Source organism: Neolamprologus multifasciatus, chromosome 10, assembly GCF_963576455.1.
Source record: "Neolamprologus multifasciatus chromosome 10, fNeoMul1.2, whole genome shotgun sequence".
NCBI classification, from domain to species: Eukaryota; Metazoa; Chordata; class Actinopteri; order Cichliformes; family Cichlidae; genus Neolamprologus; species Neolamprologus multifasciatus.
The window spans coordinates 6,585,033-6,612,032 of record NC_140448.1 but is presented as its reverse complement, the minus strand read 5'-3'; the positions used below and the strand labels follow the sequence as shown (position 1 = coordinate 6,612,032).

The 27,000-nt window shown below is 41.2% G+C and overlaps 1 protein-coding gene across 16 annotated transcripts in view; it reads right to left on the bottom strand.

Annotated features, from left to right (window-relative positions):
* Positions 1-27,000, bottom strand: part of LOC146509471 (disks large homolog 2-like) — a 150,773-nt gene that overhangs the window by 4,220 nt on the left and 119,553 nt on the right. For 13 of the 16 annotated variants that reach the window (XM_085175831.1, XM_085175829.1, XM_085175834.1 and 10 more), the window contains 10 exons: positions 18,506-18,608; positions 8,069-8,183; positions 7,543-7,719; positions 7,182-7,257; positions 4,516-4,612; positions 3,103-3,153; positions 2,023-2,124; positions 1,316-1,339; positions 548-720; positions 234-343 (listed from right to left, as the gene is read on the bottom strand). In XM_085175831.1, coding sequence (XP_085031957.1) covers positions 234-343; positions 548-720; positions 1,316-1,339; positions 2,023-2,124; positions 3,103-3,153; positions 4,516-4,612; positions 7,182-7,257; positions 7,543-7,719; positions 8,069-8,183; positions 18,506-18,608 — 1,028 coding nt within the window. Of the gene's footprint in view, positions 1-233; positions 344-547; positions 721-1,315; positions 1,340-2,022; positions 2,125-3,102; positions 3,154-4,095; positions 4,142-4,515; positions 4,613-7,181; positions 7,258-7,542; positions 7,720-8,068; positions 8,184-18,505; positions 18,609-27,000 lie in introns of all 16 variants that reach the window. The other 3 variants (XM_085175833.1, XM_085175835.1, XM_085175832.1) reach the window with 3 other exon arrangements.

The following is a 27,000-nucleotide window of genomic DNA, read 5'->3' as shown; positions in this document are numbered from 1 at the left end:
ACATTACATTTAAAAACTGTACTTTTGAGTTAAAATATATATTTAGAATTTTAATAAATGACAAATTAAAAAAGCATGAACATTTTTTTGTATCGAAAAAATATCGAACCGTGACACCAAAGTATCGAAGCGAACCGTGAATTTTGTGTATCGTTGCACCCCTACTGAATAGTGAGGTGGGGGGGGGGGACCTCTATTGGCAGTGTGTGACAAAAGACCACATGAATACTCACATTAATGAATCAATAGACTTCGGTTTTATGAAGATGGCGATGGGATAGAGTTGTGCTACTTGTAGTCGTTTGATAGCATTTCCAGAAACATCCAGGATGCAGTGTTTACCCTGAGACAGAAGCACAGAGCTGAAGCACACAGAATCACACGAGCTCTCACATTAAGATCATTTTAAAACAACTCATGTGTTTCTAAATCGTTTTTGCTTTGCTTTGATTTCTCAGAGAATACATTGCCCTCTGCACACTTATTATATTTAACTATATTTTAAATGCTTCTCTGTGACGCTGCTGGCAAACAGATCAAACCTTACCCTCTCAGCCACGTATCTGACAGAGTGGACGCTCGTTCCATAGAGATTATCATTATACTGCCCAGCCTCGATGAACTTGTGCTCTTGGATGTCCTTCTCCATCTGTTCCCTCGACATCACAAAGTGGTAATCCCGCCCATCAGCCTCGTAGTCCCTCCTTGGTCGAGTGGTATCTTCAGCATGAGCAGGAACATTAACTCTTAGTAACTTTACATTTGCTATAATTCTGATAAATGAATAAGAAACTCACTCACATTTTACAATTCTCACATTAACTGTAACAAATTCACAGAGATTAAAGGGCTAAACTGGAAACATGGGATAACACTGCTAGCACAGCACAGCAATAACACGGTAATGCTGGGATAACAGTTTAACAATGAACAAGTAAAATACTGATATACTTGTGATTAACACCAAGGTGCTGCGTGGCCTTTACTTCAGTAAGTAGATAGTATTACTATGTTCTGTCTTTATTATCACACTAATACTAAAACCACTCTACCATGTTATTACCAAGCTGTGACATCAATGTGATCATGTTTTTGAACTCACAGGTAAGAGCCTCTGTTAATATATGGGTGTGGCACAGAAGTCTGTATTATTAGTGCACCATAATGATATAATAATAATATCAATGACAGAAATTCCACATTATACACAAACTGTGGTTCCAAAAAGATGAAGGGACTTGTTTAAGGGAACTACTTCACTTTAAAGGACTTTCTAAACAGTAGGTTGAGAGAATCAGTTCATGGGCTCACTTACCTTGGTAACCTGAGCGGTTAGCAGCTTTATATGGTTCAAAGGGTAAATTCAAATAAGAGATGGGTAAATAAAAACATGCAAAATCAAAACTGCTGCAGATGATGACAAACACAAACAGCTGAAGAAGAAGAAGGCTGATCCTGTTGGGTCAGCTTGTGACTTTCTCTTACAAACCAGCAACACCCGAGCCACTGTTTTTACATTAGGTAATATTTAACACGGTGTTCCTGTGTGGAGGAGATTACAAGATCTATTCTCACAATGGAGACCATATAAACTTGGTTTACTACAATGAGAAGGCTGGTGCAATCTGTGTGAGCGGTCCCTCAGCTGCTGATTGAATCGTTTTCTGTCCATTTTCTTAACTGTTTGTATCATTTAGGGGTGCAGGGAGCTGCTGCCTGTTCCAGCTGTCCAAGGGTCAAAGGTGGAATCTACCTGAGCACCAGCTGAGTGAGACAGACAACCACTCTCACATTCACACATACTGTATTCAGACATACTGTAGAATGGCCACAGACATGCATGTGTTTGTGCTGTGGATGGGAGCCTGAGAGAGCAGACAGTAGAGAACATGCAGACTCTACACAGAAAGGTCTCCAATGGATGCAGACGTAGACATTTCTTCCATTAAGCTGGAACACTACTCTGTAATGTCCTGTTTCCCACTTCATCCTTACATTAGCAAAGCAAAGTCAAATACGTACGCGGCACACAAGATCCAAACTTGTCTGGGAACTCCGATATGAGGTCATCGTTGATTCTTTCCTTCATGGGTCCCAGGATGATGACCGGTCTGGCATAGTTAACTAAAGCAGAAACACAGACTTCATAAACAGTCAACTCTTAGAGGACCGTAGCTTTAGTTATGTTGTCATCTACAAAGGATATATCGATTATTGTAATAGAAAAATGAATAAATAGTAGAAAATCTGTAGAGTAGACAGCAGCAACTGGGAAACTATTTATACACTTTGATTTCACATGTGGGGCAGTTTGTGTAAATGTATTAAAATCATCCCTGACTTTGTTGGGTTGTTTAACAGAAAAGAGGAATAAATGGAGTTTAGGCTGGCACACAAAAACTGTTTGTAAAAAAAATACATACGAAACTACATTTTAACAAAATATATAATTTCAAGATGCCATAAAAAACAAAAAAACAATCAAGGTGTCAGAGTGGGCTGTGGGCTGTCAGAGTGGGCTGTGGGCTGTCAGAGTGGGCTGTGGGCTGTCAGAGTGGGCTTACCCCCAATGCATCCACCCGTGTGACTGTCTGTGAATGTGGCATGTGCAAAAATTCCCAAAGCCCGAGACAGCTGTGACATGTTTGTATTTAAATCTGTGTGTCTAACGTTTGCTTTAAGGAAACAAAAGAATGAATGAATTAATTAATTGGAAAAAAAAAACCCCCACAACCAATACAGCCTCGTTTACACAACATCAAACAACTAATTGTCCCCAAAAATCAGAACAGAATTGGGGAAAAAGGCTTTTAAATCCGCTGCCTTGGTTATGTTGATGGAGTTTAAGTCCATCTTTAAGGAACGAGAGAATAACTCTGTTAGTCCGAGTGATTGTTTTTAATGTTGCTCTTAACTGATCTGTTGTTGTGTATTTTTCACGTTTGTTGGGATTTTGTATTTGTTATGTACTTATGTGGTACATGTATTTTTGACTTTTGCTGCCATGATGCCAAGTCTCTTTTGGAAATAAGATTTTTAATCTCAATGAGTTTTTTCCTGGAGAAATAAAAGATGAATAATAATAATAAAGTTTTAGTTTACCTTCATGACGCATCACTGGTTCATATGAGAGAATCACTTCCTCTTGACTTCCTGTTAGGATATTTCACAAAATAAAGTGCTACCTTTAGCTATCAGGATTTGTGGGCAACAAAGAAAAACCATCAAATTACACGTAACAGTTCGAGATAAGTCTGTAATAATCAACATGTTATTAATGTTTTACATTTACTGATATTTTAGTATCTTCTAAAGTTTACAAATGAGAACTTCAAAATAGTACACGGTGGTTTCAGTGATGCGTCTGTGTTGTCAGAGCTAATAATCAGCTAATTTAGGAAACTCTTAAAAACATAAAAACTTCTTGATTTGAATTTTAGGTACTGAAACATAATTAAATACTCTCAGTATTTAGCAATAATCAAACTCCTGGACATAAACACAAACCCGCAACGCTGAAACACGAACAACAGCAAATCACATTTTACTGTAGAAGGCCCAAACAAACAGATGTAACCGTGGCAACCTCTAGGACTGTCATTCAAGCTGCTCATAAACAAAAGCACCATGCAAACATGCATGAAACAATATCCACACAGTGAGGCTGGAATAATAAAGATCATGCTGGTGGAGTCGTGACAGATCCCAGTGGTTCCTCCTCAGGCCGAATGCAAGGTCATAACTGTGTCCTGCAGAACCTGCCTAACAAATCATGCAGTTCTCAGATAATGCAAACATTACAGACGCGCCCAAGGTGTAAACGGCACAAGCCCCCGAAAGCATAAAAACTAACCCAATATATGTATAATAAGATTTCAGGAGTTTAATTTAAATATTTGTCCTCTGATGCATTTTAAACGATTCTTAAAGTCTTATACAAGAAAACGATGGTTACTTGAAATCCTTACATGACATTATACAGATGTTAAACATTCTTAAACCTCTGCCACATGTCATGTTTTAGTGAACCAAGAAGCAAGATAAAGCCAACAACTGCAGCATGCAGCAATGCAGGCAGAAGAACAACCAACTTACTTAATGTCTTTGTCCCATACCCATCATCACCTATCCCCAGGATGTCCTATTGGCCGTCCACAGAGAGCCAGAGCAGAAGAAAGAGAGCAAGGAGGACAGCCACAACATAAGCAAAAGGTGGAGGAAACGAGGACCCACAGATCTGTCCTTCTCAAAACAACGAGCGGCCAGCAGGGAAAATACCAAATGTTGGACCTAGATGATCTCTGAAGGGAAACTGGGTCATATAATCTCACCACAAAATGAACAGCAGTGATTATGACAGCAGTGATTATCGCATTTCTGCATCAGAAAAGGCAGAAAACCAGGATGACTGCAAAGAGCCTCCGTGAGGTTCCCACGCTTGGAAACACACCTGTGGTTTCCCTCTGACGTGTGACCTACACTGACTGCATGAAATGTGTCTGTGAGCTTACTTACGGTCTGAATCACTGCCATCCTGCTCACCATCTTTGTTCTTGTAGAATGGGAACTTTCGTGTAAAGATGAAAGTCTTTTTACGTTTGTCAGTGAATGACTGCGAAGGGAGAGAGAGCATGGGGCAAACAGGTGTGTCATTGTCATGCAGACAAAACTGTTGGCAGGAAGTAGAATGTCAAGAAGTTAAGTGTGAATCTGCTGCGTGTTTTCATTTGACCTAATGACATGTGAAGCTTTGAGCCGAGCTCAGACAACAACAGCGATATTTAAAAGGACCGAGCTTCTTCTGCTGTATTCCTAAATAAATCAGTGTGAGATTGCACACTTCTTGACATGCCACCCGTTTAAAATAAAAGCAAAGTGAGAGACAGTTACCAGAACATGCCATGAAAAATAAAATATAAGACAGAGGTTCATACAGACATGTAAAAACATGCAGTAATAGAAGGAAAAGATGGAATCTGAGAGGATGACAGCTGAAATAACCTGTATGATGTGTGTCTGTGTAAATATTATACCACATCTGTTTCCAAAATGAAGTTGAGCTGATAATTCACAGGTGGTGCAGGTTTGACTTGTGGGAGGTAAGATTATCAACAGAAAGCTGGCTGCTGCGAGCCCGTTCTCACTCCCGAGGCGTAACATGCCGACGTTTTGTCACGTCCCGCGGCGTTCCTGATGAACGCAAAAGGAGACCTTCGGCGTTCTTGTGGTACGCGCGGGTTATGGCTGAAATCCAGTGCAATGACGCTCCCGCGGTAATAGACGTTCCAGCCCTGTATTCCAGCCCTAAACCTAACCTTATCCCTAGCTCTAACCATAACCTTTTGCCTGAGCTTAACCAGGACTTTAATGATGTTAAATAGCGTGTTTCTAAGCGATTTGAAGAAAAAGAGCGAACATGTGTAGATTGAGTCCATACGGTTCTCATATTTCCTCATTTATCCGAGGTCATCATTTAGGAACGTGGTGGGTAGCCGAAAACGTAATATGTTGACGATTTGTCACCTAGCGTAAAATGTTACACTTTGGGAGTGAGAACGTGTTGCTGCTGCATACGTTTAATAAATGAAGCACATCTACAGCTGTGAGAAAGGGTTTGTGGCGCTTTTCTACTCGGAGCAGTCAAAGCACTTTACACAACTTGCCTCATTCACTCTTTTCCATGTGAGTGCTCTCTAATTCAATTCAATTCAATTCAATTTTATTTATATAGCGCCAAATCACAACAAATGTCGCCTCAAGGCTCTCTAGCTAACATTCATGCTCCGATTGATGCATCGGAGAGCAACTTGAGGATAGGATCAAAGGAGCTTGCAAAGAAAAGCGTCTGGACTTCTTTAAGTTGCTTAAAGACAACTTCACAAGCGCATGGCACAACACAGAAGAGCCACCTCCACAGGACAAGACTCAGCTGTCCATCTGCATCTAAAGGTCAAAGGTCACTCTTTCGAGGATGCCAATGTTCACATTTTGGACAGAGAGGACAGATGGTTTGAAAGAGGAGTGAAAGAAGCATCTATGCCCACTGTGAGCGACCATCTTTGAACAGAGGCGGTGGTTTACGACACCAACTCTCTGCCATCTATAATCCAGTTTTGAGTTCCCTCCCCAGACGCCTTAACGCCCACTCACATCCTGGGCCATCTGACCTCAGGAAATCACATGATAAGGTGGGGCCAGGTTTCACAATGAACTCACCCGAAACTCTGGCTGATTGGGACCCACACCCAGTTCCACACCTTGGCTCAGGCGATTAGAGGATCATCAGGGGGTCCTTTTGTCCCTCTGTGGGGGGAAACTCCCACCAGGTTTATATCTGGGACTCTCCACCATTTGACCTTAGAACTGAAGAAGCCTCTCGGATGAAGGTGAAACGTCTTCAAGCAACTTAAAGAAGTCCAGACGCTTTTCTTTGCAAGCTCCTTAGACTACGATGACCTGGATGACTGAGAACCTTCACAGACAGATTGGGGTTAGGATACTGCCCAAGGATACTTGGCTCGCACACTAGAGCAGCAAGGATCGAACCACCAACCTTCTGATCAGTAGGTGACCTGACTGACCATGTGTGAAGTCAACTATACACAACAAACTGCTTGTTTTTCATGTCAAGTAATCACTCACAGTGCCGGCTGGAAAATGAGTAAGCCCCTGACTTCAGCTAGCCAGAGACTCCTGCATGATCTACAACACTGAGCAAAACAATAAAAATGCTCAGTGTTATATTTGGAAGTTAAAAGCCTGTAAAGTATGGTGGAGACTACCCTGGGCCTGCGCACATTGTCATCACTGGATGCAACCAAAAATGAAATGTGGCAGGAAGTCCGTGACCTGAAGCTTAGTAGAAGTTGCTGATTAAACAAGGTGCAAATCAAAGCACACAAGTAAAATATCAAGAGAAACAAATACAAATGAAGACGTTTTACAGAAGAAATGATCTGATGAACTTTTCCAAAGTTAAGCTTTACTCGCCTGCACTGGAAGTGATTACTTGTTTGTTCAATGAAGGCATAAAGATGTTTGTGTTAACTTTGTTTGTATTTGTTTGTATAAACAGCTCTGTAAAGATTTAAAGGTTCAGCTTCTTATGCATGTTCAGTTCTGTCTGAACTAGCCTGTGGATCATCGCACAAATAGAAATTTCCACTTTGCAAGGTACTCACCGCTTTGGACTCAAACGACCCCGGCTTGGCGTTGAATTTAACAGTCTTTAGACGTGCCCGCTCTTTCCTTTCCACCCTGTTGAGGAAATAACTGGTCAACTGGTTATAAAGCATTCGAATTAAAGTTATATATATAAAGTTTAGCAACTGTGAGGAGAAGAAGTCTTAACAATTTCTACTCTACACGTACTCCTGCCCTTTCCAGTGATCACAGCTAAACATCAGCAAACATCAGGTGTAACACACTGCTTATTGAATCGGGTTCATTGTGTGCTTCATCCTGTCAGCCCACTTTAACTGCTTTTAGTTTAGAAGAAACTAGTCATTAGTATGTTCACACATTAGTGTGTTCACTTCTTACCGTCTCTTGCTTGGGATGACGCCCATTTCCTCGCTGTCACCATGTGGAGTAACACGGCGAGCCTGCCACCACTCATCATCGGAGGCGTTGATGACATGCAGGATGTCCCCAAACCTGAAGCCGAGCCCTTGGCTGGGAAGACCGCTGTCCTTTGACTTTTCATAGTCAAAAAGTGCCCTAGTGCACGAGAGAAGAGCAGCAATAAAATAATAATCCTGTTTCTTTGCAGTGACTTTTATTCTAAATCAGCAAAGAGAAACTAGATGCAGGTTTTCAGCAGTTACTATAGTAAACAGTGAATGTGTTTCTGTTTCAGTCACACATCTCAAACCTGATTTGAATATCTGCATAAATCTTCCTCTTAGTTGGGGTCAGACATCTATGCATGAACATACAAGCTTACAGAAGTAAACGACGCACAAGCAGCTTTGCTGTTCAGCCTGGGACGTCCGGCTTGTGCAGATGCTTTTTCATTTTCTGCATTCTTTGATTTACCACAACCATCTACAATCCAAAACAGACCAACCTGACATAGAGGGATCTTTTCTGATTGGTTCGCAGGGATCCTGACCCGGAGCTCATGCTGTGGTTCATCATCTGTTCCCGCAGGTCGTGGATTTTGGCCTCAAAACGTCCGTACTCTACAAGACAAGGTTAGCGTGGATCAGCACTGATGAAGGTCTTGAGTCATTATCTTTAATGGAATTAGCATTTAGATATAGTTTAAGGTTTAACTGTCACTGTAAGGTTGTGTCTGTTTATTATCAGGCCTTTGAGTTCCCTTGGTTCCCTTGGTTCCCTTCAGCTGTGTTTCCTGCGGTTCCCTGCTTTATAATCACCTGTGTGTACATATCTTCAGCTGTCCTCATTATCCTGCATTATCAGTGTGACGCTTTGTCTCGCGCTCACTTTTATGCAGCGCTTTCATCTAAAACACACAGAAAAACACACTTATCTTGTCTGAGGACTTTATAACTAATAAACACTGATGGCACAACATCAGTGTTTATTAGTTAAAAAGGTTCAGGAGTTCAGCTTTGGGCCAAGAAACAAGCAGAGAAGTGTACAGTATATAACTGTCTGCACGTTCAGTCTCATGCTCAGTTTCCACTTGTGCTTTTTTATATTGTCTCGGTTTCTTTCTCCCTGCTGTCACATCTCAAATCTGTTTGTCAGCAGTGCACAGAAAGGGAAACACTGTCTCTCTGCAGTGGGTTCTTATAAGCAGCATTCATACCTGACCTATGACAATAGAAACAAAGGCATTTATCCCATCTCAGCACATCAGCAGCAGGACAGAGTCACAAGCTGCTGTATAATACAATGAGATATATAACAATACAAAGAAATAGGAGACAAATTCTCTGGTTTCCTTTTTTACGTCTAAAAGAGGAGACGTTCCTCCCACTGCTGCTTGTGATGATTGTGGGGTTTTGTCTGTTTCTTTGTGCTGCTATAAAAAGAACTTTTTGGCAATATATGAAAAAAAGAATTATAAAAATAAGACTACCTTTGAAAACATATTTGTATATTTATATATGCTGATGAGGACAGAGTTTATGCGACAGAGGAGGATGTTACAGACGGAGGGAGGCAGGTGAGAGGCAACACCTGAAGGGAGCAAAAGAAAAAGAAGGACTGTGAGTGTGACAGTGTCTCAGTGTAAAATCACTGTGGCTTTATTGTTGTAGGAGTTTTCTCACTAATACTTGACCTCTTTATTAAATAACAGGACAATAACTACGAGGAGACAAACACTAAGTTTCTTTGTTTCTTGTTTTTTGTAAACATATTGTTGGCAAATTGCTGCAAATTCTTTGGTAGCCAGCTGGCACTTAGGCTTGTTGGTCCGGAGACCCGGCAGCGCCTCACCCAAATACCCTGCTCCACAGACCCTAACTTTACTTCCTGTTCCAGTGCAGGAGGATCCAGCTCTGCACTGAACATGTTGACTCACTTTGGCAATAAGTGAGCCACTTACTGTCTTTCCTGTTTTAACCAGAAACATAAAAATGTTAATATTAAAGCACTAATTTATTGAACACTGTTTCACAGACAGTGTTTGTCGCTCAAGCCCAGCGAGCTAAACTCGTGAAGGTGAGGAAGCTGAAGTCGATATTAGAAAAGTTGCAGAAATCATAACAACTTTTCAGAATTGTAATAAATTAGCAGAAATATTGACAGTGTTTAAAATGTAACAGACGTAACAGACTGTTACGTCTGTTACGTCTGTTACATTTTAACAGACGTTAAAATGTATGCCTTGAGTTATGCCTAGTTCATGCTTCATGATTGATCATTCTTGCTTGACGTTTGACATTTAATAAGTTTTCTTTGCGTTTAAAAAACAAATATAAAAAACAAATACATGGTTTATATTGTTGACAAAGGTGGGACTGTCTCCCATTATATCTGAGCGAGGGTAGAAGGACAGAACATCAAGCTATTATGTTTAAGTGTTGCAGCTAGCAAATCCCTATTTTTTATCTTGTATAACTCATTATTTATATTCACAATTACCTCATAATTATCACACGTTTATCTTTTACAACACAAATATGTATTATAGAATGGAGGATTGAAAGAAACTGCCACAGCCATACAGCACAAGGCCATAGGAAAATACTGGACAATGTGAGGTGGACACACTGGCTTTAACACACCAATGGGGAGGCAGCGTCCCACCCAAGTCCCCAGGCCCAACCCTGATTAGCTTCCAAGATCGGACAAGATCTTGGAAGCTAATCAGGGTGGTATGACCATGATGGAGCCTTTACTGTGTTTCACTGATGGCTGTATACACTCACTGTTGTACCTCCTCTGTATATACTGATGACAACTTAAACTTTATACACCTTAGCAGAAACGAAGACAAAATAAGACATTTCTGATGAGACTGATGAACAGCAGATAGATCAACTGAAGGACCAGACACGTCTTTCAGGTCCTGTGTCAGGTTTTGCTCTTTCCTGCTGTTTCTTAAGAACATGACTTTCAGATACGGTTTATCTGCTGTAGGTTATTTTTTAGACCTACTGCTTCCACATTCCTTAGTTTTTTAAGGACACACAGTTCACTGTGCTAGGTTATACCAAATGTTTTGGCTAATAGCTCTAAGATGTTTTAAATAAAACATCGAAGCGACTGTCTAAAAAGCGCCCAGTTGTAGATTTTAATTGGATGGAGATCAGGAATGTTTTTCAGGTCATAAACCTGGTGATGACATTAAATCAGTGGCTTGAAATTTAGCAAAAAATCAGTTTAAAGAAGCAGAATGCTTGTTAAATGAGAATTTATTACCTAATTACTTCAACAACCTTCAACAAAACACAGCACTTTGCAAAATATGCTATAAAATTGCATATTTCCTGAAACTGCTGATGCAGTTACAAGTTGGAAAAGCAGGTGGTTCACGCTCGACCCAAGATACAAGAGGCCAAGGTATGAAATACAAGCACTTTCTTGTTTAAGTACTTTCTGTTTACTAATTACACACACTGAGACTGTATTGTCATAAATATGATTATTATCTTGAAATGATATTTTGATATCATTTTGAGGCTACATCGCCCACGTCCACCCCCAATCACCTGTGCAGTACTCTCAATAAAAATCCTTCCAATAACCTATTTGGGGAAGCAAATTGTTTTAGATTTCTGATCAGCTGATCAACACTTCACTGAGTCCACGTAGCTCCTAGAGAGGAATTCTGATAGAAGATAAGATTAAAAATGACACAAAAACGAAACTTAAATCTCATTAATGAGAGACAGACTTAAGTGTTTTTAAGGGGTCGTTCAGGGAAAATTTTCACATTAAATGGGAACTAAAAAATATTTTGGTTCTCTTTTTCTTTATTTGTGAAACACTGTGGACGTTTTCGACGTATATTGTCGAGTTATGCTCGAGTAGCTATACACTCGCTATTGTGAAGTTTATTATTGTGAATAAACTTCACAATAATATATTTTCTTGAAATGCTGTAAATTGGTTTGCAAACATCTTCAAACACATATATTCATTCTGGCTGTTTCATTTGCTTGTGTATGAGGCCAATGCAGATATTGCAATAAAGAAACATTTTTACACTACAATGAACTCTTGGTCTGACAAAGTGTTCAAGAGTGAAAACACTTCTGTGAGATTCTTACATTGCGTCCATTGAATATAAGTGCATAGCTGCTAATTACGTAGGTGTGAGTTTACATACCCTGCAGAACTTTCAGACAGTATGGATGATAACACAAAACCTTTTCTTTCACTCGCTGTTGGCTGACGGCTTTTATTGTCAAACTGTGGTTACTCTTTTTTTTAACACAACACAAACTACCCAAATGACCCAGATCAAACGTTTACATACCCTGGTGACTTGTACACGACACAGAAAGGTTAGAAAGGCTATGAAATGTCACCATCGTCACCTGTGATGTGTTTGCTTGTGATCAGCGGGTGTGTATAACAGGTCAGTGACTTTCTGGGCTCCTGACAGACCCGTGCATCTTTCATTCACTGATGTTATTCTAAGTCATGAGGAAAGCAAAAGAATTGTCAAAGGATCTGCGGGAAAAGGTAGTTGGGCTTTATAAAAAAGGAAAGGTATATAAGAAAATATCAGCAGTGTTCAAACTCTAATTAAGAAGTGGAAAATTGGGGTTCTGTCGAAACCAAACCACAGTCAAGTAGACCAACTAAAATTTCAGCCACATAGTGCAAGAAAAACTGTTGGGGATGCAAGGAAAGATGTACAAATAACTTCAGGCTTAATACAGGACTCTCTGAAAATGTGGTGTGGCTGTTTCAAGATGCACAATAAGGAGGGACTTGAAGAAAGATGGGCTGCATAGTCGAGTTGCCAGAGGAAAGCCATTACTACACAAAGTATTCCACTTACAATATGCCAAACAGCACAGAGCCTCAAACCTTCTGGCACAAAGTCCTTTAGAGTGATGAGACTTAAACTGAACGTTTGCCACTTGGAGAGGAGTCAACAAGGCGAACGGTGAAAGGGCCACCATTCCTGATGTGAAACATGGTGATGGATAGCTGATGTTTTGGGATGTGTGAGCTACAAAGGCACAGGATATTTGATCAGAATTGATGGCAATAGGAATGCAGTAAGCTATTGTAACCCACTAAAATTTGCCTCATGAAAATGAACTGCTGTTGAATCAAGATAAATGGACGAGTCACGGACCGTATAAAGTTGGAAAGATCTACTCGTCAAGGTTGTCCCTTGTCTCCGACTCTTTTCGCTCTTTACATTGAACCTTTAGCACAGGCAATAAGAGAAAATAATAGTATTCATGGGGTCGTAGTTAATTCAAGAGAACACAAAATAGCATTATATGCTGATGATGTCCTTTTGTACTTGTCAAATCCAGACCAGTCCATCCGGACCCTTTTAGATTTGCTGGGAAGGGTTGGGATGTATTCTGGTTACAAACTCAACATAGGAAAAACACAAATTTTAAGTTTTAACTATAGCCCGTCGAGTGAGGTTAAAAATTTTTTTTCTGTTGATTGGTCTCTGAAAGCAATTAGATATTTAGGAGTATGGCTGACTAAATCGTTAGATGACTTGTATAAAAAAAACTTTGAGCCCGTGAGCCAAAAGATTAAAGAGGACCTCACCCAATGGTCAACACTTGTTTTTGATTTTAGAGCAAGGATGGAGGTCATTAAAATGTCAGTCCTACCCAGACTACTGTATCTGTTTATGTCTCTATCTATCAAAATCCCCAAATCTCAGTTCCATGACTGGGACAAACAAATATCTCGATTTATTTGGAGGGGGCGGAAACCTAGAATTAAATATAGCACATTATTAATCCATAAAGAGAAAGGCGGCTTCTCCCTCCCAAGTCTCAGAGATTACTACCTTGCTGCTCAACTCAAAATAATTATACAATGGTGTGATGACACTTATGGGGCCCGATGGAAAGACATTGAGAATATGTGTGGGGTCATTCCAATACAAGCCTTGATAGGAGATCAGAAGCTGGCAACAGCCTACCAGAAAGAACTGAACCCTTTCGCATCTTTTACATTGCTTATCTGGTTTGAGTTAGTGAAAGAACTAAATCTAAGGAACCACATTCAAGTACTTAAGTGGGTGGCTTATGACTCTGAGTTTAAACCAAACCTATTGGATTTACAATTTAAGAACTGGTCACATAAAGGCATTAATGTATACTGTAAAATGCTGGATAAGAATGGCCTGCAAAGTTTTCAAACATTACAAGAAAAATATGGGCTAGGAAAAAGTGATTTTTTCAGATACCTACAATTACGGCAGTATTTGTCCTCAAAAGTGACTAAAGAAATTAATACACAATCCAATGAAATAATTAATCTGATTTCACAAACATACTATAAGGGATGCAAGTCAGTTATCTCTAAACTCTACCAGGGCATATTGAAAAGTAGGGGAACTTCAACAGATTATGTAAAGGGAAGATGGGAGAGAGAGTTGTCCTCAGTTATAACTGCTGAGCAATGGGACAATATGTGTGAGACTGCCATTTCAACCTCATCCTCTGCATACTGGCGAGAATTTAGTTGGAAAAACCTGGTACTATTTTTCATAACACCAAAACAACAAACACAAGGAAATTCTTCATGCTGGAGGAGCTGTGGGGAAACTGTTGCAAACCATACCCACATATTCTGGTCGTGTCGAAAACTTTCTAAATTTTGGGAAGATGTTGGGTGGCTGTAGCTCAGGTGGCAGAGCAGGTCAGCCACTAATCAGAAGGTCGGTGGTTCGATCCCAGGCTGCCTCCTGGCTGCATGCCAAATATCCTTGGGCAAGATACTAACCCCATGTTTGCCTACTGGTGGTGGTCAGAGGGCCCGGTGGCGCCTGTGTCCGGCAGCCTCGCCTCTGTCAGTGTGCCCCAGGGCAGCTGTGGCTACAATGTAGCTTGCCATCGCCAGTGTGTGAATGTGAGTGTGAATGGGTGAATGATTGAATGTAGTGTAAAGCGCTTTGGGGTCCTTAAGGACTAGAAAAGCGCTATACAAATGCAGGCCATTTACCATTTACCATGTTATATCAAAGATAGAACAGACTATAGGCTTTAAATCAAAACAACGGCCTGTCATAACATTTTATTTAGGAGACCTACCCGAAGAATTAACAAGCAATGACAAATATCTCCTGAAGATTCTTACTGCTGCTGCAAAAAAAGCAATTACTCGTAAGTGGCTCTGTACTGACCCCCCTGTTCTGGACGACTGGTTGAGCGTTGTTGAGGAGATTCATAAAATGGAAAAACTTACCTTTTTGTTAAGGCTGCAAGCTAATATTTATACCACAAGATGGGACAAGTGGTTGAAATATATCCGAAATTAGAATGTTGTTTTGTTTTGTTTTTTGTTTTGTTTTTTTAATTTAGTTTTTTTCTTTCTCCTGTTTGTGCCTACTCACATCTATATAACCTTCTGCATGCCTCTCCTAAGCTGCTCTTACATCTGTAGATGTGCTGTCAATTCATGAATATAAAGTCATGTTCTCACTGCCAGAATTGCTTTGTGGGAAAAAGCTGTGCTTTCCAGTCGACTGCTTGTTTTGTTTTGTTATTGTTGTTTTTGGTAAAATAAAAAAAGAAAATGAACTGCTGTTACCAAAGAATGTCAGTAGGTGGCACTATGAGATTGTTTAGTGCTTGTGAATTTAAGTTGAGAACTATAGAGAAGGAGAATAGCTCTAAGGCTACGTATACTGGTCGGAGCTACTCACCGAGTTTTTCTTTAATCCTTGTTCAAGAAAAAGGTTATGTGTGAAGACACAAATTGGATTTTACTCTTCCGCTTGTTGGGAAACGCGGACACTTTTTGTTGATGCCGATGTACCTCTGTTTTTGTGTTTTTTGTTCATCGGTGAGTTGACGAACTGCGCTAGCATAGCAAGCTAATCGTTAGCTAATCATTAGCTTAGTATAATGTAAATTTCATGTGTTCCTTTTAAGTGCTGTATTATCTTTTTATTTCTTCACTTGTGAATGTTTTAAACCAATCGGAAATATTTCTTTGGAAGCTAGTAGGTAAGTTTTATTTATTGTAATGAGATGATAAATATGAGCAGTCTTTGGCTAAATAGTACTGCGACCACGTTTTGCACTTTCCTCGTGCATCAGTAATGTACATTCTCTCAATTCATTGGATTGATGTGACTGCTGTTCACAAAATATGAGATTTGAGTTAAATTTGTATGATGTAGAAATTGTTTTAAGGTTCTTTGATTAATTTTATTATTGATTGCATTAAGTCGTTATATACAAAGAGTGAGAGACATTTGGTCACTAGTGTTGATTAAGTTGTTATATGATATTCATGTAAAATATGTTCACTGCCCTGTGCAGGTTGGTTTTTTTGTTGGAGTCTAAAGTTGCTAGCCAGGATTCCAGATCCCTGGTTGTGATGCAGGAAAGGTTTCCAGCCTGCTTAGAAGTGACAACTGCGTTACTTCTTGACAGATAAGCTTATGAGATCTCAGAACAATACACTACCCGGGTAGTACTACTAACATTAACACTATACACACACACTCACACACCTGAACTGAAAAGACTGAAAAGAACTCTGAACACTGAACTCTGAACTCTAAAACTGAATACACAGACTGACAAATATGGACTATTGGAACTGTTGTGAACTGTTGGATGACTGTTTTTGGTTTTGTTTTGAATAAATATTGACTGTTCTTTTAGCTGAGTGTCATTCGCTCCTTAGTCGATTCCTAGAGACCATAAGCCTAAGATCCTAACTTTCTCTACATTCAGTAGTGGTAAAGTATCGTGTGTTACACTATCAAAAAAGGAATTTCTTTTTAAAATTGAGTAAATTTTGCATTCATCAGCCTGGAAGCTGCAAATGTGACATACTTGGACATTTCAACATGACAATGATGCAAAACAGAAGGCCAGGCCGGCCTATCATTGGCTACAGCAAAATAAAGTGAAGGATCTGGAGAGGCCATGCCAGCCTCCTGACCTCAATATCATTGAGCCACTCTGACCTCAAACTTGCAGTTCATGCAAGACAGCCCAAGAAATACAGGAACTGGAGGCTTTTTGCCAGGAAGAATGGGCAGATTTACCATCTGAGAAAGTATAGCGCCTCATCCACAACTACGACAAAATACTTCAAGCTGTCATTGATGTTAAAAGGGGCAAAACAGGGTAGTAAGAACTGGGTATGTAGGTGGGGTAGTTTGTGATTATTATCTAAAAAGAGTAAATACAGTTTGCTTTATTGAACATGTGCTCAGCATCAGTTAAATCAGCACAACAACGGGTACGACAGCTAGGAATAAAACTGGCACTAGGCAGCCCTGCCACAAAAACATATCAGATGGGCAATATGGGCACTAACATAACCCTGTATATAGAATAGAATAGAATAGAATAGAATAAACCTTTATTATCTCTGGATGAAAAATGTGGGTGTTACACAGCTCCAAGGGGAATATAAAATATAAAAGGGAGACACAAAGTGGTCCTATATACATAAGCAACTGAAGTTTGTATAGACAGGTAACGATGTACAGAAATATGTTTAGAAAGATTGTACAGAGATATGTATAAAATGTACAGTGAACAAACAAGCTGGTGAGTAAGATGACCAAAGGATGTTAAACTGTGTTATAGAGTCTGACAGCTGCTGTAAGAATGACCTGTGGCAGCGCTCCTTCCTACACTGTGGGTGTAAAAGTCCACTGCTGAACGAGCTGCTCAGTGTTCAGTCTCATGCAGGGGGGGGAGGTGATGTCCATGATGGATGTTAGCTTAGACAACATCCTCCCCAACCTGCTCGATGGACTTCAGCAGATGGTCCAGGACAGAGCTGGCCCTCCTGACCAGTTTGCTGAGTTAGGTCTACTCCCTAATTCACACCGCCCACAATGGCGGTGTCGTCTGAGAACTTCTGGAGATGGCAAGTGTCCGTGTTATAACTGAAGTCTGCAGTGTACGGGGTGAAGAGGGACGGAGCAAGTACTGTTCCTTGTGGGGCCCCCGTACTACAGACTACCACCTCAGACACACAGTCCCGCAGTCACATACTGGGATCTACTGGTGAGGTAGTCAACAATCCACGAGGACAATGACGGTCCACTCCCTTTCCCTGCAGCTTCCCACTTAGCACTGAGGTCTGGATTGTGTTGAAGGCACTGGAGAAATAAAAAAACATGACTCTCACAATGCAACTGGTTCTCTCCAGATGACAGAAGACCCGATGCAGCAGGTAGGTGACAGCGTCATCCACCTCGATGTTCGGCAGCCTCGTATAACCAGGCCTTTGGCCTCTGATAGCTCATTCTTCACCTGCATGTACACTTTGATGTTCGGTGGCACACTACTTCTTATCCCCTGCGTATGTAGGTGATGGCGGTCTGTAGTTCGCCATCAGTTGCAGTGTCTCTTTAATGCTCTACATTCAGCTTGGAGATGCTGGAATGCCCTGCATCACAGTGGCTATGTAGCAATCTGCCCGAGCCTGTGGGCTACGCGACAACGTACTGGCGATGTCATTCGAGATTCAAGATTCAAAGTGTTTATTGAAATGCGATTTCTTCTGTACACATGACAATAAACACTTTGAATTTTGAATCTTGAATGACAAACGTTTTGCCAGGGACATAGACGACCTCCGGCTTGTACCTCATTACATCTTGAGTATAACAACCAAACACCAACCATGAATGAAAAGAAAAGTTTGTGTTATCATTCATATTGTCTGAAAAATGGTTAGGAAATCATAAATTCTGCCAGGGTATGTGAACTTATGAGCACAACTGTATATAAGGAGGTCATCACTTGGCCCAATTATAGCCAATTTACTTAGAGGCCCGCAAAGATCTATTTAAGCATTGTCCTGTGTAGGTTTGTGCTGATTAATAAGGCATTTACACCACATGATTGGTGTGCTTGTAAAGTGCATTAACTTTTTTCAGCTGACTTACCTTCAGGTCTGTACTGAGCAATGATGGTGACCACTTGTCCTGCTCCTTTTAGGGCTGCAGCTGCTTGTTCATGTGTGGCTCCTTGTAGGTCAATGCCATTGACCTATTTTAACAACAAAGTTGAATTATTTTATTACAGTTTGCTTTACTGTATATTGTGTATTGACCTGCAATACAAAAAAGTGTACTTTATTTCACCTCAGTGTTAATGCATGGTGTCCATTAATAGGAGGACAATTCAGCTTCAGATTTAGTTTAACCCATTTTATTGTGAATTTTTCCAAATGACAATTGTCAAAGCCCTTAATTAAAATTAAAGCTGAAAGTTTTCACTAGCTTTCATCCCCTCAGGTGGGGTGGGGGTTGTGGGGAGGAGAGAGGTATGAGTGTATGATCCTCAAGCTTGGGTCCTCCTGAGGTCGAAGGTTCTATGGAGTACCTCAGCTGTTCCTACTACTGACGCAGACCACTAATGTTGTGGGCTGAAAGTGCTGGAGTCCTCTTCCAGTTCTGGGGTTACAGCTCCTACTCTACTACTACCACTGGGACCATTCTGGATTTTATGTTCCACAATTGCACCAATTGTTCATTCAGCCCCTGGTACTTCAATGTTTTCTCATGCTCTTTCTTCCTGCTGTTGCTAAAACCAAAACTACAGTCTTGTGTTCCTTTTTAACCCCCACAATGTCTGGTTGGCTGGCCTGTATACTGCTTCATCAACCAAACTAGTTTTTTGGTCATCGGGTGTTATTTCCAATGCCCATTTGAAACCTGGATTAGCTTGAAACCTGGATCCTCTGTAGCTGGGTACCAAGACAATATATCCTAGGAAGATCTACTAGATGATATGAATGCAGCACTTTGGACAATACCTACTGTGACCATAACCAGCTGATCTACACTACGGCAGCAGTGGTCAGTGAGATGCTTGGCTACAAGTTGAACATGGAGAAGGAGACTTGAGGCAAAAATCAAGGTAGCATGGAGGGAGGTTAGCCAACTATTGGAGCTGCAGAAAGGTGCAATGAAGAAGGTGCCTAAGAAGTACAGCAAACTGTCTCATACCACAGGCCGTGGAAACTGCCAAACAAAGACTCACAGCCTTGGCCAGCTGCTTTAAGGGGTACACCAGAGAGATCGAAGGCAGGAGAATAAACCAGCTGTTCTCCACAGAACCAGCCAAGTAGCAGGGGAACAGTTTGAGGACAGCATCACCAAGGCTGGAGACGGAGCGATACTGGAAGAGCATATGGGAGATGGACACAACCCATAACAGCAATGCTCAGTCAATAATAATGGATTGGATTTATATAGCGCTTTTCAAGGCACCCAAAGCACTTTACAATACCACTATTCATTCACTCTCACATTCACACACTGGTGGAGGCAGCTACAGTTGTAGCTACAGCTGCCCTGGTGCAGACTGACAGAAGCAAGGCTGCCATATCGCGCCATCGGCCCCTCTGGCCAACACCAGAAATGCCCCACACCTGGATCCTGGAATGCCTAGACCTATATAAGATCAACAGGACCCTAAGAGCCTTCATCAGGAACTCAGTGGGGATGTGGCGTACAACACTAACTTCCAACTTCAAGCCCATAGCACAAGTCACCATCAAGTGCGGGATCTACCAACGAGATGCTCTGTCCCCACTGCTGTTCTGCATAGGCCTGAACCTCCTCAGTGAGATCATTAACAAGACTGGCTACGGACACTGGCTACGGACACCGACTACGGAACGGAGCAGTTGTCAGCCACCTCCTGTACATGGATGACATCAAGCTGTATGCCAAGAGTGAACGAGACATCGATTCACTGATCCACACCACCAGGCTATACAGCAATGACATTGGAATGTCGTTCAGACTGGAGAAGTGTAGTCGGATGGTAACAAAGAGAGAAAAGCGAGTCAGAACTGAGGGGATCAAACTACCAGAAGGCAACATTGCAGACACAGAGGTTAGCTACAAGTAACTGAGGATCCCACAGGCAAATGGGAACCATGAAGAGGTTGCTAGGAAAGCTGCAACCACAAAGTACCTGCAGAGGGTAAAGCAAGTCCTGAGGAGTCAGCTGAACCAGGGGTGTCAAACTCAAATACACAGTGGGCCAAAATTCAAAACTGGAACAAAGTCGCGGGCTAACATTAATATTTATTGAAAAAAACACTTCCTCCAGATATGAGAATGAATCTTTTCTTATGGACTCAAACAAATTTTGCTGAAAAACTGAATATGGAATAAGCAAAGCTTATTACTAAACAATATATATATTAGCTGTGTAATACCAGTAGGCCAGCTCTAATAGTAAATTGGTATGGCTTCGCGGGCCAAATGTGGCCCGCGGGCCAGAGTTTGACACCTATGAGCTAAACGATAAGAACAAGATCGGGGCTATCAACACCTACGTCCTGCCTGTGGTCAGGTACCCTGCTGGGATAATAAGTTGACCAAAGGAGGAGATGGAAGCCACTGACATCAAGACAAGGAAGCTCCTTACCATGCATGGAGGGTTTCACCCCAAGTCCAGCACCCTGAGGCTGTACGCTAAGCGGAAGGAAGGAGTACAGGGACTGGTGAGTGTCAGCACCACGGTCCAGGATGAGACAAAGGAAATCCACAAGTACATCAGGAAGATCGCTCCAACCGACCACGTGTTTAGTGAATACCTCAGCCAGCAGAAACCCAACAAAGAGGAGGAACCATCATGGAAGGACAGGCCCCTGCATGGTATGTACCACCGGCAGATAGAGGAGGTGGCTGATACCCAGAAGTCCTACCAGTGGCTGGACAAAGCTGGACTGAAAGATAGCACAGAGGCACTAATCATGGCAGCACAAGAACAAGCTCTGAGCACAAAAGAACCACTCATACTGTACCGCCTCCTCCTGTCAGGGTCCAAACTCGGAGCACCTCGTTTCTTTTAAAGCTTTTTAGACAATTTATTTTAAGGTTTTCAATGAGGCTGGGGTCTATCACACCAGGTAAGACCCCAGGTGCAGGCTGTGTAAAGATGCCCCTGAGACAATCCAGCACATAATAGCAGGGTGCAAGATGCTAGCAGGCAGGGCATACATGGAACGCCATAACCAAGTGGCCGGCATAGTGTACAGGAACATCTGTGCCGAGTATAACCTGGAAGTCCCGAGGTCAAAATGGGAGACGCCCCCAAGGGTGGTGGAGAATGACCGAGCTAAGATTTGGTGGGACTTCCAGATACAGATGGACAATATAGTGGTGGCTAACCAACTGGACATAGTAGTGTTGGACAAGCAGAGGAAGGTGGACATCGTGATAGACATTGTGAAAGTGAATGACAGCAACATCAGGAAGAAGGAACACGAGAAGCTGGAGAAATACCAAGGTCTCAGAGAAGAGCTGGAGAAGATGTGGAGGGTGAAGGTAACAGTGGTCCCAGTGGTAATCGGAGCACTAGGGGTGAGTGGGGAATTTTTATATTTTTCTTGTCTTTTTTCTCATCTTGTCTGTTCTGGTAAATAATCTCTTAAAATCCAGAATAATCTTCTTTGTCTTTGTGGTGTTCAGAGCCGGTCGATATAGGCTCTGAACACAGGAATAATTAAAGCATGGGTTGAAAGCCTATCTCAGAGAGAGCTTGAAAATTCTGGTGAAGACTGCGAACACTGTCCCTAAAAAATCTGACACTGTCAAGTCCAGATGTTTTCCTGGTGCCAACAGTCAATGGTTGGGAGCTCAAAACTGGGACTTGGAAGGTGTTAATGGTTGAGACAGAATAGTGGGTTATGGGGGAGGTGTCTCAAAGTGTGAGAAGTTCCTTTGCTAAGTGTGATGCTCGTGTCCATGACTGTGTTGGTCTGCCTCCTGAAGTTGACAATATGCTGGATACCCTACCAAAGGTTATTATAGGAGAGTTGATTTTCTATGCTCCAATTTTCCTGATTCCACTCTTCAGATCAGCTCTGGCAGCACTATATACTTCCCCGAAAGTGGAATTGTAGGCTTTGGGGACACGTTTGACAGCTTACAGGGCCTTTGATTGGGAAACACACAGGTACATTTTTCTGCTGCTACATTTCCCACACAGAACTTGATGGATAGAACAGCTTCTGTATGAACAGTCAAGTCCTTATTGCCAAAGACACTTGACTCAGAGGAATTGTGCTGCTTCTGTGTATACGTCTGTGGATGTATTCAGGGGAGAGGATCACAGAGAAGTGGTCAGACCGGCCTCTGTGTGGGAGATAACACACTCTGTGTTTTATGCTTGTATAAACTTTTCCCCTCTGGTCACACATCTTACATGCTGGTAAAATCTAGGCAGGACAGACTCTAGGTTTGCCTGATTAAAATCACCCGCAGTAATATGTGTGCCGTTGGGTCCACTGTAGTAGTGTTTGTATGGTGTCTGCCAATAACGAGAGACATGTGCTAGTGTTAGCATTGAGTGGAATGTAAAAAGCTGTCATTTGTCAGCATTTTGAGTTTAACTTTGTATTCTTGATTCTTTCCTTGGCATTATGAAGAAGATAAAAGTTCAAGTTTTATACGGTTTAATCTTGGTTTTAGTTATTTTTATGTCGTTTACTTGTGTTTCTGGTTGATGGTTTCTTGTCAATTAGGTTCCTTTTGTGTCTTATCCCGGTGTCTCCTGTGAGAGTCTGTTGTGTCTGTGTGTTTGTTTCTCCTGACTCTGCTTTTCCTGTTTTATTTTGATAGTCCCTGTCTCATGTGCCTTGGGTTCAGTTTTGTTCCCCCTGTCCCCTATCATAAAGGATGGTCAAGTGTATCCTATGCTACAGGAAGCACTCAAGCTTCATTATCGTGTCGTCCCTCAATACTGTTGTCCCTTGTTCCCTGGTTTTCTCTACGATCCTAGTTATGTTGCCTCAGGATACTTACCGGCCTTTTAAACTTATATATAAGTTCACCAGGGAGAATATGAAAAATAAAAAGTCTAGCCTTCTTAGGCTGTGAAATTTCCACCAGTAATGGGGGACATATGAAGTCAGTGTGTACAGTAAACAATGACTAATATTTAAGGTTAGATTCCCATCATCCACTGGAGCATATAGTGTCATCAGGACACTACAACACAGAGCAAACAGCTTCCCCACAGACACAGCAGCCATGGAAGCGGAGGAACGTTATATCAAAAAGGCCCTGAGTAAAAATAATTATCATAGATGGACATTTGTCCAAACTGGGAACGCACATAAAAAATCTCCAGGCAATCTACCAGAAAAGAAGGACAGCTGCTGCCTTCAGTGTCAGGAGTATCGGAATAGCTGAGAAGCATTTTGTCAAAAGGCAGCACCTCTGTTATTTTCAAACCTCAAACAACACTACCACAAAAATTGGTACCCTGGCACAAAAAATGCAACGTTTAAATGAACAGAATGAGACAGCCTTTAAGATAGCTACAAGAGTGCCAAAAGGTGGATTTTGTCACTTTTGACTGTTGTTCATTCAGGACAGTAAACCTGAGCTTCAGGTGATTGGGGGAGATCAAGACTGTCTTCCTCTTTTTTTAAATTGCAAACTGTGGTCCAGTTGTTAGCAGAGGGAGGGAAGGCAAAGGACTGTAACTTCTAGAGATGCTGGTTTGGCAAAGGACTCATTGGATTGAGTTTCCTGGACACAATTTCCCTGAACAATGGATTGACATAGGATCATGATCCTTTAAGCCTGGAAGCTGGTAAAAATAGTAACAAGTTCAGGGTTTTTTTTGAGGTGTAAAGGTAACGATACATCATCCTTTAGACTGGATTTACTCCATTATTCTGCCCCATGTATATCCATCATGTATTTAATGAGCTGTATGTCTTCTTCTGAAATCCCCATCTTTCGTTGCTACATAAAACAAAGTAGCGATGGTTTAGAAAATGTTTTCTCTGGTCCCCTTCCCAATCAGACCAGGGGTGACATGTTTAGCCGCATGTTCTCCTTAAATTGCTGGCTGTCTGAGTGGTGTCCCAGAAACGATGTGGGCTTCATAGATAATTGGCAAACCTTCTGGAGGAAACCTGGTCTTGTTAGGAGAGATGGCATCCATCCCACTTTGGATGGAGCAGCTCTCATTTCTAGAAATATGGACAAATTTATTAAACCCCCAAAAATATGACTATCCAGAGTTGGGACCAGGAAGCAGAGTTGCAGTCTTACACGCCTCTCTGCAGCTTCTCTCCTCCTGCTACCCCCCCCCCCCCAAAAACCATCTCCATAGAGACTGTGTCAGCTCCCAAACAGACAAAAAACAAACTAAAAACCAGCAACAAACAACTTAAACATAAACAATCACAAAGAAAGAACAATACAGTATCCACATCTGAACCAAAGAGTAAAACAGTGAAATGTGGATTATTAAATATTAGGTCTCTCTCCTCCAAGTCTCTGTTAGTACCTGACTTAATAATTGATCAACAAATTGATTTACTCTGCCTTATAGAAACCTGGTTGCAGCAGGATGATTATGTTAGTTTAAATGAATCAACACCCCCGAGTCATTCTAACTACCAGAAACCTCGAAGTACCGGCCGAGGGGGAGGTGCGGTAGCAATTTTTCACACCAGCCTATTAATCAACCAAAGACCCAGGCAGACTTTTAATTCATTTGAAAGCCTGATGCTTAGCCTCGTCCACCCCAGCTGTGAAACTCAGAAACCAGTCTTACTTGTTATCATCTATCGTCCACCTGGGCCTTACACAGAGTTTCTGTCTGATTTCTCAGACTTTTTATCTGATTTAGTTCTGAGCTCAGATAAAATAATTATTGTGGGTGATTTTAACATCCACGTAGATGCTAAAAATGACAGCCTCAACATGGCATTTAATCTGTTATTGGACTCAACCTGGTTCTGCTGGAGGTTTCTTCCTGTTAAAAGAGAGTTTTTCCTTCCCACTGTCACCAAAGTGCTTGCTCATAGGGGGTCATATGATTGTTGGGTTTTTCTCTGTATCTATTACTTTAGGGTCTACCTTATAATATAAAGCACCTTGAGGCGACTGTTGTTGTGATTTGGTGCTGTATAAATAAAAATGAATTGAACTGAATTCAATGGAAATGTGACTTTAAGTCTGCAACATTAATTATTTTGATTTCAATTTAAATGTGTAAAACTAAATATTAGTGCTGTCAATAGATTAAAAAAATTTTAATCGCAATGAATCGCAGTTACTTGATCAAAAGCCTGGTTGCAATTACATTTTTTCAACTTTATATTTAAGCTTGTAACATACATTTATGCAATATAATGAAGTATAAACACAAAGAATGTTAAATGCTTAAATTCAAAGAGAATTTGAATAGTTTTCTTCAGTCTTTTAGCACAGGCTCTCTCCTGTGAAATGCAACTTTTAAAAAAACATCAACTATATACTAATAGGATCCTGGAATGCCTAGACCTATACAAGATCAACAGGACCCTAAGAGCCTTCATCAGGAACTCAATGGGGATGTGGTGTACAACACTAACTTCCAACTTCAATATTAGTTTATATATAAACTAATATATAATTATATCAAACTGCTGTCAAACAAAATATTTAAAATGTTTAATCAGATTCATCACAGGGTTACTTTGGATTAATTTTGATTAATCACGATTAAATATAATCTTTATTCAATATTAATCGCATTTCATTTTGCATGAGCAAACAGACTCGAGAAAAGCAGTTTGTTGCAATCCACTTGGCGATTGTGTCAGTTGATATGTCCGAGGTCGACTTACTGAGTCCGCGATGCTCCGTGAGTGGTTTGTCCAAGCTGGGTGACGCGTTAGCCAAAGTGCTAGCAGCATCCTGGCTAACGTATGCTTCGCGTCAATGTGATATTTTAAGCAGGAAGTGCTTCGGTGAAAATTCCTTCTTGCACAACGTCCATGAGACTTTATGTCGGTCGACTGTTCCGTCTTCTTGATTTTTTAATACTCAAATTTCCCATCGAGAGGCCGATGTGCATTTACCATCTTCCATATTGAGTTGATTGGTTCAGCTGCCCGTCACTACCAGATCAACTGCCCATTTGTGCGAAGGTGACTCTGCTTGGCCAAACTGCCCGAAATGATGCGTTAACAGAAACATTTTAGGGATTTTGAGTCATTCTGCACCCAAGATGCGTTAATTGCGTTAAAAATTTTAATCGTGTTGACCATGATGGCGGATTAATTTGCGTTAACGCGTTAATTTTGACAGCACTACTAAATACTTATTTTTTAAATTGCTGTAGTTTTAAAAGAGATGTTTTCCATTCTTATTTGATTTCAGCTGCCAAGCTGCTTCTGCTTCCTTTTGTTTAGAAGTTTAATCATGATCCACCACTAACGTGACAGATCGGGACTATTGACCGATGGGACTGGACTCTGGGTTTTAAAGCAGCCATGCTGTTGGTTTAGCAGAGCCTTTTGTAAAGGAGATTGTCTGGATGGCAGCACATGTTAAACATGTTTAATATAAAAAGTATCTTCACAGATGTGCAAGTTTTTTGCACAGCTGGATGTTTCCCTTCCTTGTTAGCT